The sequence below is a fragment of the Oryx dammah genome, unplaced genomic scaffold (genome assembly GCF_014754425.2).
Source record: "Oryx dammah isolate SB20612 unplaced genomic scaffold, SCBI_Odam_1.1 HiC_scaffold_28, whole genome shotgun sequence".
Lineage (NCBI taxonomy): Eukaryota > Metazoa > Chordata > Mammalia > Artiodactyla > Bovidae > Oryx > Oryx dammah.
The window spans coordinates 9,651,049-9,665,189 of NW_024070212.1; the positions used below are offsets into that span (position 1 = coordinate 9,651,049).

General features: G+C 49.2%; 1 protein-coding gene across 1 annotated transcript in view; it reads right to left on the reverse strand.

The window, feature by feature from the left end:
• Positions 1-8,334: 8,334 nt before the first annotated feature.
• The window catches only part of FCRL6 (Fc receptor like 6), a 29,941-nt gene continuing 24,134 nt past the window's right edge, over positions 8,335-14,141 (reverse strand). The window contains exons 7-10 of the mRNA XM_040229897.1: positions 13,540-13,605; positions 12,841-12,912; positions 8,742-8,773; positions 8,335-8,665 (exon numbers count right to left, since the gene is read on the reverse strand). Of these exons, the coding sequence (XP_040085831.1) occupies positions 8,576-8,665; positions 8,742-8,773; positions 12,841-12,912; positions 13,540-13,605 (260 nt within the window). The 3' untranslated portion in view covers positions 8,335-8,575. The remainder of the gene's footprint in view (positions 8,666-8,741; positions 8,774-12,840; positions 12,913-13,539; positions 13,606-14,141) is intronic.

Genomic DNA, 14,141 nt, shown 5'->3' on the forward strand with positions numbered 1-14,141 from the left:
CGGATGAGCAGGAGGATTCTGGGATAGGCTTCCAGCCCTCCAGGTACTCACCACCAAATGGTAGGAATAGCATATGCCTAGGAAGGGAAGCGGAGAAGGCAATGGCACCCCACTCCAGTACTTTTGCCTGGAAAATCCCATGGACGGAGGAGCCTGGTAGGCTGCAGTCCATGGGGTCACAAAGAGTCAGACATGACTGAGTGACTTCACTTTCACTTTTCACTTTCATGCATTGTAGAAGGAAATGGCAACCCACTCCAGTGTTCTTGCCTGGAGAACCCCAGGGACGGGGAAGCCTGGTGGGCTGCCATCTATGGGGTCACACAGAGTCGGACACGACTGAAGCGACTTAGCAGCAGCAGCAGCGGCAGGAAAGGAAGACCCACCACGGACAGACATCAGTTCAGTTCAGTCTCTCAGTCGTGTCCGACTCTTTGTGACCCCATGAATCACAGCATGCCAGGCCTCCCTGTCCATCACCAGCTCGCGGAGTTCACTCAGATTCACGCCCATCGAGTCCGTGATGCCATCCAGCCATCTCATTCTCTGTCGTCCCCTTCTCCTCCTGCTCCCAATCCCTCCCAGCGTCAGAGTCTTTTCCAATGAGTCAACTCTTCACATGAGGTGGCCAAAGTACTGGAGTTTCAGCTTTAGCATCATTGCTTCCAAAGAAATCCCAGGGCCGATCTCCTTCAGAATGGACTGGTTGGATCTCCTTGCAGTCCAAGGGACTCTCAAGAGTCTTCTCCAACGCCACAGTTCAAACGCATTGATTCTTTGGCTCTCAGCTTTCTTCACAGTCCAACTCTCACATCCATACATGACCACTGAAAAAACCATAGTCTTGACTAGACGGACCTTTGTTGGCAAAGTAATGTCTCTGCTTTTCAATATGCTCTCTAGGTTGGTCATAACTGGTCTGGGTAAAAGAGCAGCACAGATAGTCTACCCCATGCGACCCCGTGGACTGCAGCCCACCAGGCTCCTCTGTTCATGGGATTCTTCAGGCCGGAATACTGGGCTGGGTTGTCATTTCTTTCTCCAGGAGATCTTCATGACCCAGGAATTGAACCTTGGTCTCCCACATTTCGAGCAGTTTCTTTACCATCTTAGCCTCCGTAGAAGCCCCTGGTGGGCAGGGGCTGCTCCCTTAAAAGGAGGAATTTGAGCTGCGTCTTGGTCATGGATCTACTTTGGATAGGCTGAGAAAACAGGGTGGGCCAGAGGTTGGGTGGGTGGTGCTCTGAGCATGAGGGGAGAGCAGGGTGTAAGGCTTGATGGTGGGGAGGTCCCAAGCAGGCTCCAGGGACAATGAAGGACCAGAAGGGGGAACCCTCTAAGGCTGCTGTGGGTAAAATGGAAAGAGAGGTTGGGGGTCAGATTATAGAGGCTTTGAGTATGGGGTTAAGTTTAGGTTTTTACTCTGGAGACCAGCAGTTCTCATCCTTGCTGAAACTTCGGGTTCTCGGGGATTCTGTTCAGAGGGGCTGGGCTGGGTCCCAGGAGCCTGTCGTTTTAACAATCACTGCATTCGGGTGGTTCTGAGCTGGTGGATGGAGGGAGCTCTGAGAAGCACTGCTTGGAAGGAGGGGGGCTGTTTGTTACCCGTTTTTGGCTAGGGAGCACAGTGTGCAGGGCTGATTGCTGTCGTTCTTTAGTTGCTGAGTCGTGTCTGACTCTATGTGACTACATGGTCTGTAGCCTTCCAAGCTCCTCTGTCTGTGGGATTTCCCATGCAAGAGTACTGGAGTGGGTTGCCATTTCCTTTCCCAGGGGATCTTCCCAACCCAGGGATGGAACCTGCATCTCCCGCATCGGCCGGAGGATTCTTTACCACTAAGCCACTAGGGAAGCGCAAAGGCACACTGAGGCAGAGGATGGTTTCAATCCATTAAGCCTTGGGTTATGGGCCCAGCACACTTTCACTGTGCCACTCTGCTACCTCAGGGCTGACTGGGGGAGAGAAAAGAGGCAGAGTGGCCTGGGTAGCAGCTGTTGTGATCGTCCTGACTGTAGAAAGGAACCCTCTAGGGAGAAAAGGGCCAGAGCTGGAGTCATGATGGAACTAACCCTAACCTGCCTGTAGGCGGAGAGGCCAAAGGAGGGGATCAACTATACGACTCCACTGTCAATTTCCTCATCCATGTGTCAGATGTTTAGTGAGCATCTACTCACGTGCCAGGCTGGGGACCCAGACACGAAAGGCACAGCCCCTGCCCTCAAGGAATCTGCAGTTTAGATGAGAAGATGGACATGTAACCCAATAATTACAATCAGAGTGGCCAGAGCAAAGCCAGCTGTGTGCAAAGCACGCTATGGCAGCCAGAGGGTGGGATGGATAGGAGCCAGCAGGGTGGGCGGGAGGCTGGGAGGCTCCTGTGGAGCTGGGGTGGAAATTGAGGAGCGCCTTAGGATATAAACGACGAGGGTGAGGATAGGACTTAGCTCAGGCTCTGGGGTCGGGTTTTGTGGGTTCAGATCTTGGTTGTGAAACAAGAAAAGTGACTGCTCTGTGTTTGGCATCTTCATTCATGAAATAGAGATTAATAACAGTATCTACATCTTCATGGTGTCCTCAGGGTGAAACCACTTAGAATGGGGTCTGGCGCATAGTCATGTGAAATGAAAAATGTTGCCCACCATCCAGTTCTACAAGAATCGAGTCGCTGGTTACTGCAGTTGTTACCCTGAAAGGAATTCAGGGTGACAGTCAGGATGAGGCCCTCTGCGCTCTGGGAAAACAGGCAGAACAGGCCCTCAGATATATTGAAAGAAAATTTTATGAACCCTATTTCTTGCGTCTTCCCATACTTAGAAAAGCAATAAAATCATTAACTAAGATGGCTGTGCCTCATGCCTAGCAGCAACCTTCTACCAAGGTGCGTGCTGGATTGCACGTACCCCTTCTCCCAAACCATGTATATGCTGACCTCCCCTAACCTCTTTGGAGCAGCTTCTCAGAGTGACCAGAGAGGCTGTCTCCTGGGCTCTAGTTCTCAGTGAGTCTCCAAATAAAACAGAGGCTCTCAGCTCTCACATTGTGCAATTCAATTTCAGTTGATAGTCTGCACTCAAAAAAATTAACCATTGTCACTACGCGGCCAGAGAGAGAAGAAGGAGAGCTGGGCAAGTGCAGGTAGTGGAGTGTTGAGGTTCAAGCAGCCCTGTTCTAACTCTCTTCTCCCAGACTGTGAGCTCCTGAGAGTGGGGATCAGGCCCCCTTCATGTCTGCACCCTGTATATCACCAAGGACAGGCTTTCTACCAAGTGGTGCCCTCCAAACAGGTGCTGAAGTGGATTGAATGATTCTGAAGTGTGAAGGCCAGGTTTGGGATGGCCCTGGGGTGCAGGAGTCTGGCCAGCATGTGAATGCTGGAAATACAGATGCTGAATTCCCTTGGGGGATACAGTGGGCAGTCACACTCCCTCTTGGCAGAAGGGGTGGTCAGTAGTGGTCCATGCCAGCAGGACATGAGTTGCTGTCTCCAGTACACCAGCCCTTTGGCTTGAGGGGAATTTCAGGGGGCTCTGAGAAAGTGGGGAGGAGGAGATTGTGTGAGGACCTGAAAATATCGCATGCACCTCCCCTCAAAGAACTTCTAGCAGCCCTGAGACAACTGGAGAAGAACCGACTGCTGAAGGCACAGGAAGGGTTAAGTCCTGGCGGCAGTTTCTCCCCCCACTGCTAATCACTGGTTCAGACCACATTAATTACCCAGCCACAGGGGAAGTGCATAGCGTAAATTAACTGCTGAGTTCAAAGGGGCCACTCCCCACATTTCTTAATTAAGAGAGCAGCTGGCAGCCTGGGCTGCACTCAGCCTCCCTGGGGCCTTTCAGGGAAACTCGAGTGGCTGAGTCGGAGTCTACCTCTGCCCAGGCCCCAGCAGGCAGGGTAGCCCCATCTGCCAGGTGGAGTGGTCTGCGTTCGCCTTCACTGTGGGCTGGGGGTGGGGGGCTGGGGGGAGCAGGTGTGCACTGTGGGGGTGGGGGGAGCAGGTGTTAACTGGGGCTCATCTGAGCCCGCAAACCTCAGCCCTGAGAGCAGATTTCAGGTCAGGTGGTGGTGCAGATTCAGGGTGGGGTGGAACTGGATGCAGTGTGAAGGGTGGCCCAAGCGATGCCCTGTCCCTGCCTACTCACACTTGTTCTTCTTCTTGGACTGCCTTAGGGCAGAATGGCCTCGCTCCCTCCCCACCTCCCTGCACCGGGAGACAAGTGGAATAGGGGGGAACAAAGTAGAATGTTTGAGAAGAGAAGGGAACTGGCAGAGGAAGAGCACCAGGCAGGAAGGGGTGGGGGACCTTTAGAGGCTTTTGAAATACAAGGAAGAAAGCAGGGTGTTCCTGGGGGTAGATGGGCCTCTGGGCAATGCTTTTTTTTTTTTTTAAATCATTTATTTATTTTAATTGGAGGATAATTACTTTAGAATATTGTGATTGTTTTTGCCATATATCAACATGAACCCGCCATTGGTATACATGTGTCCGCCGCTTCCTGAACCTCTTCCCTCCCCACTCCATCCCTCTCGGTTGTCCCAGAGCCCCGGATTTGGGTGGGCACCGCTTCTAAGCAGGATGGGGCTGAGGGCAGGCAGAACCCCCATGAGCCCTGTGTCTACCTTCACCTATACGCTTCCCATAGAGTGGACCAGCTGCCTGCATCGTCTGCCAGCCGATGCCCTGGCAGCCCCAAAGGCTGCCCCGGGGAGGGGGTGTGCTGTGTGCACCCCTCCCTCGGCGGCCAGCTTGGTCAGTGGCGCTGCCTGTCAGGGAGACTAGGTTTGAGGCAGTGTGTGCGCATGTGAAGTGGACACATCTTACTTCCCCTGAGAGGACAGGGGAAGTAGTGTCTGCCTGGCCCAAGGGTGGCTTCTGCTTCAGTATTTGTGCCCAGGGCACCTCTCCTACATCAGCCTCATCCTGGCCCTGCTGGGAGTTGGTAGAATGGGGCCTGGTGCTCACAGCGGGAAGTGGGATGACCGAGGAGAGGGGAGAAAGAGGGAGCCTATGAAGCAGCACTCAGCAGGGGAGGGGTGGGAGAGTCTGAGGCTTCAGCAGGCAGGGGCTGCTTCTGAGGCAAAGACACACTTTCCCAGAGGGTGGAAGATGGCCCAGAAAAGAAAGCAAGCCGTGACTGAGCTGCGTTTCAGTAGAGAAGGGGAAGATGGAAACTCATTTCTTCACTCACCCGCTTACACAGTATTTGCAGGGTTCCTGTGGTGTGCACACTAAGGTATTGAGCAAATGTGTATCGGGGATCAGCAGCAGCATGAGAAGGCCCTGTGAGGTCAGCAATACAGGCTGATGATGACGGCGATCAAGCTCCCGACCATGGAAGAAGCCGTCGCTATTGATCGGCGCCTCACGTGGGAGAGAATTCCAGAAACAAGTACAGCAGAGGCTCTTCGCTCACAGAGTGGTGTGTGCTGAAGGAGCAGCCTTGCTGATGCTCCAGGTCTGCCAGGTACAACTTCTTCCGGCCGTGTAGGCAGAGATACAATATGGGGAAGCCTGGGTCTTTCCCATGCTGTGCCCCTTGTCTGTACTTACTGTCATCACAGTTGAGACAAAGATGAAGGACACAGAACTGTTTAGTGGGTGCTTATTTAAATAAAAAGGTACAGGGTCTATTTCCTAGCCAAATTTAAAATAACCTGGAATTGAAAGAAATTCCAGCATGTGCAATCTGCCTGGTTCAGGGAAGGGCCGTGCTCAATTTTTATGGTATGAACGAATACAAAACATACAAAACAAGGGTGGGGTGTTTAATGAGACCTAACAACAAAGTTGTCCAATGAATGGGTCAGATCACAGCGTAGGCTGCTGTGCAAGGCCCCGACTACCCGAGAGGGCCACTAGGGAGCAGCCCTGAGGCTCCTGGTTGCCCTCTTCCCCTCCACATTAAGGGGCACCTCCAGACTGCCTCTCGGTCCTTATGCCAGCTAAGTTCTCTTACCTGTAAGCGATATGACCCCATAGAGCCCAGGTCCCTAGATGAGGCACAGCTAACTCACCCCTGCTGGGTAAGTGTTTGCATTTAGCTCTGACTTGGAAAGAAAAAGAACGTTCCATATTTCAGAGCCTTCATCAAGCATGGAGGCTGCTGCGGGCCTTCCAGTGGGGAGCACCTCTGCAGCAGGGTCCGGGCCTCCCGGGCACTGCTCCTTCCAGCCCTGCCCACCAGCACCCTCTGGGAGCAGAAGCAGGTACCTACTTGGAGAGCTGGAGATGGGATTTGGGGCTGGATGTGTTGACATTAGGGCTTCAGGTGTCACTAGAGGTAAAGAACCCGCCTCCCAACGAGGAGACATACCCTGGGTTTCGATCCCTGGGTCGGGAAGATCCCCTGGAGGACTGCGTGGCGACCCACTCCAGTATTCTTGCCTGGAGAATCCCAGGGACAGAGGAGCCTGGTGGGCTACAGTCCATGGGGTCACACAGAGTCGGAGATGGCTGAAGTGACTTGGCAAGCATGCACTCACATGTGCTGATAGTAGGCAAATCAGAGAGAGTCTGGGCTGAAGAATGTGGGTTTCCTCTAAAAGTTCTATTTTCTCTATGTTCTTTTGGGAATTCTCTTTTCCTTTACTTCTTTTAGTAATAGTTCATTTTGGAAAATTCCAGCTCATTGTTTTACAAATTAAGGGTCTGAGGAGACAGCAAAGTGTCTGAGCCACACCAGGTCAGCAGTGTGTGTGTGTGAGTGTGTGTGTGAGAGGGAGAGAGATGGAGAGGGAGATAGAGGTACAACTCCTCACGTACCTGAGTTGAAGGACCCGTTTTTCTTTATTACTCCCAATCCACTGTGGAGTTATACTTTTGTACAATACCATAAAAATGAATTACTAAAAAAACATTGAAAGAGAGGTACAAAACACAAGCCCTAGTTTAAATGATTATATTAAAAAAACATAAAATTACTCTATAGGTTGCGATAAAAGTTCCTAAATTCTTGTTTTCAATTGTTCTATTATCTTACCTAGACGGGTAAATTCAGTTCACAGACAGACCCCAGTTCATGGACCAGGAGCGGGTATGGGGCAGGGGGCAGGGAGGTATGAAAGCTCAGGAAGGAGGTGGTCTGTGGGGATGACTGGAGGGCTGGCTCCTTCGCATCCCCATCATCGCTGTTCCCTTCATGAGCTGTCTTACCTATGTTTTGACTTTTTAGAAGGATTAGGGTTGGGGGAGGGTTACTTCCTGATGGACTAGTAAAGGCCCTGCTCTTCTGGACGGTGTGTGCCTCCCAGTGATCCTGGCAGAACCAAGGGGCAAAGGGGAGGGGGCCCTGGTGTATTCTGGCTGTGCACTGGACGGGCGATGAAGGAGACAGAGAACCAGAAAGAGGAAGGGCTGGGATGGGAGGAGGCAAGGAAGAACAGGGAGTAGAGAGGAGAAAAACAAGGGCTAGCCTGGGTTGCCCTACCACTGTCTTCTCCCAAAGGACAACTGCAAGCAATTAAGCTCTCAAAGGCAATCGGACTGATTTACTTCCATGAAGGATGTATTTTGGAGGTAGACAAGGCTTTTAAAACTTTCATGTACATGCAAATTGTCCGCCTAGAGATCTTATTGAAATGCAGGTTCTGATTCAGCAGGTCTGGGCGTCTGCATTTCTAATAAACTCGAAGGGAAATGATAGAAGTTTGCAACTCTGAGGAGTTCTCTGAACATTAATTTCTTACTAGGAGAGGAAGGTGCCAGTTCTGGTAACTTGGACCCCACTCCCTGTGATTCTAGTGCAGGGGCCAACAGAGCAAATATATATTAATAACTAACCTTCAGTGACCCTGCTTCCTTTGTGGTTCAGATAATAAAGAACTTGCCTGTAATGCAGGAGACCTGGATTCCATCCCTGGGTCAGGAAGATCCTCTGGAGAAGGAAATGGCAATCCACTCCAGTATGCTTGCCCGGAGAATTCCATGGACAGAGGAGCATGGTGGGCTACAGTTCATAGGGTTGCAGGTTGCATACGACTGAGTAACTAACACGTTCACTTTGTTCATTGACACTAACTCAGTGGACATGAACTTGGGCAAACTCCAGGAGATAGTGAGGGGCAGGGAGGCCTGGCATGCTGCAGTTTATGGGGTCAGAAAGAGTTGGACGTGACTTAGTAACTGAACAACAGCAACCTTCATTGAACACTCTGGTTGTGGACTGCACTGAGACTCCCCTCCTTTTCCCTCCCCTGGTCCTTCTTCTTCCTCACCCTCCCAAACTCTCATTACCAGGCTGGTTCACATGGAGTCCAATCTCCTTGAGTAAACCAGACCAAATAATCAGGCAGCCCAAATGATCCCTACTGATGGACAATATGAAATGAATTGATACACCTTTATTAACAAATAGATCTACAACCATGTATCTTTTTGAACACTAAGGGATAACGGGAGTTTTCTCATGTGCTCCACAAATGGGGGTACTTGCTGCTAGGTTGGGGGACTGGAAGCCACAGAAGAGGCTGGGGTTCCCTGGCCTCCTGGGGAGCATGGGGGCTGCAGAGGTGTGTGTGTTGGGGTGGGGGATGCCGTTGCTAGCAGAGGGCCTCCTTGTAGTCACTGGTAGGAGCTCAGCGGGTCGTGCTTCTTCTATTCAGCCCCTTGTCTGGATCCTTGCTGAGCTGCGGGTGTTTCACCTCAGCATAGACGACAGAAGTGTCCTGTGGGAGAGTGGGGTCAGGGTAAGGGAGCCGATGTCACACAGAGGAGGAGAAAAGAGCAGGAGTCCCATCTCACCTTTTCCTGCTGGGCTGGCTGGGCAGGCCTGGCTGTGGAGGAAGAGCAGCATTCAGGTTAGGGCGCTGGGCTAACAGGGTGTCCCCTTCCCACCTCCTCGCTGGTACCTCCCTCTAGAGAACACGGGCTGGCAGAGTCTGGCCTGCTCCCCTGTTACTTCTCAGGGCCTCTCGCCCTCAATTTGAAAGCAGGTGGAGTCAGGAGACCCCAGCTGTGCAACCTGAGGCCACTGACGGCCTCTGAGCCTCAGCTGCTTCAACCAGGAAAGGGAGGTGGTGATGACAGTGACTGCCTCGTAGGATTCCAGTGAGAAGCAGGGGAGACGAAGGTCTCCAAGATACTTAGATATATCTAGAGAATAGATACTTAGAAGTATTCTAGAGAATAACTCCTCCATTAGACACCTGTTCTGCATGGGGCAACCTTTTAGGTGTGAGAATTATATATCTAGTCTATCTAGTATATAACAAGCAGAGGTCTAATGCTACCTATCTAATCTCACATCAGTCCTGTCTAGCAAGGGGGTATTGATTCCGAGGCTCAGCGAGGTGGATAACTCTCCACAGTCACTTCCATAAGAAATAGTCTGTGCTGAATTGCTTCAGTCGTATCTGACTCTTTGCAACCCTATGGACCATGTCCTTGCAGGCTCCCCTGTCCATGGGGTTCTCCAGGCAAGAATAAGAATATTGAATCTTAGAGAATGTGAAGCATTCTCCCATTGACAAAAATTCCAGCATCTTGGAACATAAGGGCTCTCTTTCCTTTGGGTTTCAGACCCCTGTGCTCACCATCAGGTAAAGCCTGTTCAGAGCTTGAGTTGGAAACAGACTACCTCCACCCCCACCCCTGCCTTCATCTTTGTTGTCTGCAAGGATTAAAGGATCCCATTTCCTCATTTCCCTTATTTTGCTCGTGAAAACCATATAGTCTGAGGTTAACTTTTTTTTTTCTCTTATGTTTAAGTCCTCATTGTGACTCTTCACAGGAAGGAACTGTGCCCACGTGGGCTTCCCATCTGCCTGGCCATGTTATGGGCACAACTGGTCAGGTCTTGAGGGAAGAGCCCTGTGTCCAAGAGACTCCTTGGCTGTCCACTTTCCCTAATGTGGGGGAAATGTGGCGGTGGGGGAGCAGAGCCCCTAGATTGATTCAGACCCATTTTATAGACCAGGAACTCAAGTCTCTGTACAGGTGAGACATAAAAGAAAGCTCCCTGTTTTTGAACACCTATTGCATACCAGACAATCTCTGTGGTTTCTACAGCCCAGGTTCTATTCCTAGTCATTCATAATAATTTTACAAAGTAGCCATTATCTGGGCTTCCCTGGTAGTGCAGCAGTAAAGAATCTGCCTGCAATGCAGCAGACTCAGGGTTGATCCCTGGGTGGGGAAGATCTCCTGCAGGAGGGCATGACAACCCACTCCAGTATTCTTACCTGGAGAATTCCATGGACAGAGGAGTCTAGTGGGCTTCAGTTCATAGGATCTCAAAGAGCTGGGCATGACTGAAGCGACTTAGAATGCACATATGCAGGCATTATCTACACGCTATAGATTAGGCTCGGAGAGCATACGTAACTTTCTCACAGTCACACAGAACACAGAGTCAAGTTCTGAACTCAATTCTGACTGACGCATAAACCCACACTTTTCCCACAATTCCATGCTGCCTGTTTGTCTGTTTGAGAGAGGACTAGCCTTCCCCATTCGGCCATCCTCACTGTCGTATCTGTGGCTGGGGTTCATGGTCTGTTTGGCTCCATCTTAGAGCTGGGACTGTCCTGTTTAGACTTATACTTGGGGGCAGAGACAAACTATCATTCTTTTTCCTTTGTTCCTCCACAATGCTCAGAAAAGGGTAAACAAACAAACAAACAAAACCACCTCCCTAGTTGGGATGGTCACAGTGAAGCTGTGGTGGAGATGATGTTTCTGATGGTGAGATCTGATAGAGTGCCTGAAGAACTATGGACAGAGGTTCATGACATTGTACAGGAGGCAGGGATCAAGACGATCCCCAAGAAACACAAATGCAAAAAGGCTGTCTGAGGAGGCCTTACAAAGAGCTGAGAAAAGAAGAGAAGCTAAAGGCAAAGGAGAAAAGGAAAGATATACCTATTTGAATGCAGAGTTCCAAAGAATAGCAAGCAGAGATAAGAAAGCCTTCCCAAGTAAACAATGCAAAGAAATAGAGGAAAACAATAGAATGGGAAAGACTAGAGATCTCTTCAAGAAAATTAGAGATACCAAGGGAACATTTCATGCAAAGATGAGCACAATAAAAGACAGAAATGGTATGGACCTAACGGAAGCAGAAGATATTAAGAAGAGGTGGCAAGAATACACAGAACTGTACAAAAAAGATCTTAATGACCCACATAACCACAACAGTGCGACCACTCATCTAGAGCCAGACATCCTGGAGTTGGAAGTCAAGTGGGCCTTAGGAAACATCACTATGAACAAAGTTAGTGAAGGTGATGAAATCCAGCTGAGCTATTTCAAGTCCTAAAAGATGATGCTGTGAAAGTGCTGCACTCAATGTGCCAGCAAATTTGGAAAACTCAGCAGTGGACACAGGACTGGAAAAGGCAGTTTTCATTCTAATCCCAAAGAAAGGCAATGCCAAAGAATGTTCAAATTACTGCACAATTGCACTCATCTCACATTCTAGCAAAGTAATGCTCAAAATGCTTCAACAGTTCATGAACCGAGAACTTCCAGATGTTCAAGCTGGATTTAGAAAAGGCAGAGGACACAGAGATCAAATTGACAACATCTGTTGGATCCTTGAAAAAGCAAGAGAGTTCCAGAAAAACATCTATTTCTGCTTTATTGACTATGCCAAAGCCTTTGACTGTGGATCACAACAAACTGTGGAAAATTCTTCAAGAGATGGGAATACCAGACCACCTGACCTGCCTCCTGAGAAATCTGTATGCAGGTCAAGAAGCAACAGTTAGAACTGGACATGGAACTATGGACTGCTTCCAAATTGGGAAAGGAGTATGTCAAGACAGTATATTGTCACCTTGCTTTTAACTTATATGCAGAGTACATTATGTGAAATGCCAGGCTGGATGAAGCTTAAGCTGGAATGAAGATTGCTGGGAGAAATATCAAGATATGTGGATGACACCACTATTATGGCAGAAAGCAAAGAAGAACTAAAGAATCTCTTGATGAAAGTGAAAGAGGAGAGTGAAAAAGCTGGCTTAAAACTCAACATTCAAAGAACTAAGAACATGGCATCTGGTCCCATCACTTCATGGGAAATAGATGGGGAAACAATGGAAACAGTGACAGACTTTATTTCTTGGGTTCCAAAATCACTGCAGATGGTGACTGCAACCATGAAATTAAATGATGCTTGCTCCTTGGAAGAAAAGCTATGGGAAACCTAGATATTATGTTAAAAAGTGGAGACATTACTTTGCCAACAAAGGTCTGTCTAGTCAAAGCTATGGTTTTTTCAGTAGTCGTGTATGGATGTGAGAGTTGGACCATAAAGAAAGCTGAGCACCGAAGAAGTGAAGCTTTTGAACTGTGGTGTTGGAGAAGACTCTTGAGAGTCCCTTGGGCTGCAAGGAGATCCAACTAGTCCATCCTAAAGGAGATCAGTCCTGAATATTCATTGGAAGGACTGATGCTGAAGCTGAAGCGGAAGCTCCAATACTTTGCCATCTGATGCGAAGAACTGACTCCTTTGCAAAGACCGTGATGCTGAGAAAGATTGAAGGCAGGAGGAGAAGGGGACAACAGAGGATGAGATGGCATCAGTGACTCGATGGACATGAGTTTGAACAAACTCCAGGAGTTGGTGATGGACAGGGCAGCCTGGTGTGTTGCAGTCCATGGGTTTGCAAAGAGTCAGACACAACTGAGCAACTGAACTGAACTGAACTGAACTTTCGACATACCTGTGTTTGTGGTGATAGTGGTTGTGAAGTCGTGAAGGAAGGTGGTGGTGATGAAAGTTCCAGTATTTATGATGATGGTGGTCAGGGTGATGATGGTGGCCGTGATACCTCACCCTAGGCCCCAAACTTCCCCTTTACATGAACAAAGATGTCAAGGTTGCCTGGAGATCACTTACCTTCATGCTCCCTTGGGATTCTGTGAATCTCAGAGTAGATAACTCCTTCATTGTTTTCATTCTGGCAATGAACTGAAAGAAAGAATGAAGCTTAACTGGGACCCAACTGCTCTCCCACCTCGAGACCTAAGTGTTCTGAGGACGCTTATGGAAGGAAGCCAGTCAGGGGCTGTTATGCTGATAACTGGCAGTGGGAAGTGGTTATTAATGTGAGATATCCATCTTGGCAGGAGGACTGTGCCCCCTGACGCAGGTTCTAGCAGTTTCCCCAGCCCTGATATTGTTCAAACTAGAGGTTGGCAGCTAGAGGTTTGTTAGTTTTTTTTTTTTTTGTAAAAAAAGGTAGTAAATATTTTAGTTTTTGCAAACCCCAGCTCTGTGATGTGAGAGCAATCATACACAATACATACACAATGTTCCTTGCAAAAATACTTGGTGGACCAGATTGGCTCATGGGACATAATCTGGTAACCGTTGGTCTAAACCTCCCCCCCGGGGGCTGGGATCCCTTCTTGCTTCCCTCTCCCACCACCAGCTCCATGCCCTTGCTCCTCAAGTTCTCCCTGGAAGCCTCCTGCTTTCTTCCCCAAATGACTGATTCCCGACTCAGGCGCATGAGGCCTTCTTTCTCCTGACTCCCCCTGGCAAGGCACTTCTTTGCCTTTATGGACAGATGCTAGTCCTGATGCAAATCCTTACCGTTGACATACAGTGGGTGCTGTTCTTCAACTGGGGCTGAGGGTAAATTCCGGGGTGGAAGGGGCCCTAGGAGATGAAAAGGTATGATTCACTGAGTGTCCTCAGAGAGCAGACTAGGCAGAGGGTGCAGAGAGACTGAGAGTAAGACAGTCAGTTTACCTTTACAAATCGTATAAAATTACCTTTAAAAATTGTCTAAAATATTTAAAAATTAAATTGAAAAAAATGTCAGTGGAGGTTGCTGGTCTTCCCTAGTGGCTCAGATGGTAAAGAATCTGCCTGCAATGCAGGGGACCCGGGTTTGATTCCAGGTGGGAAAAATTCCCCTGGAGGAGGGCACAGCAACCTACTCCGGTATTCTTGCCTGGAGAATCCCAAGGACAGAGGAGCCTGGCTGGTTACAGTCCATAGGGTAGCAAAGAAACAGACACAACTGAGTGACTAACACAACAGTGGGTTGCTGGAGGTCTGAGACTGGTTTGCTGATGATTGTAAATCAACAGGTCTGGACATGGTTAGTTTTTATGGGATGTTTCTTTCGAAAAAAAAAAAAATACCCTAATGGATAGGATGGTTCCATAGGAACCACAAACTGGAGGAAG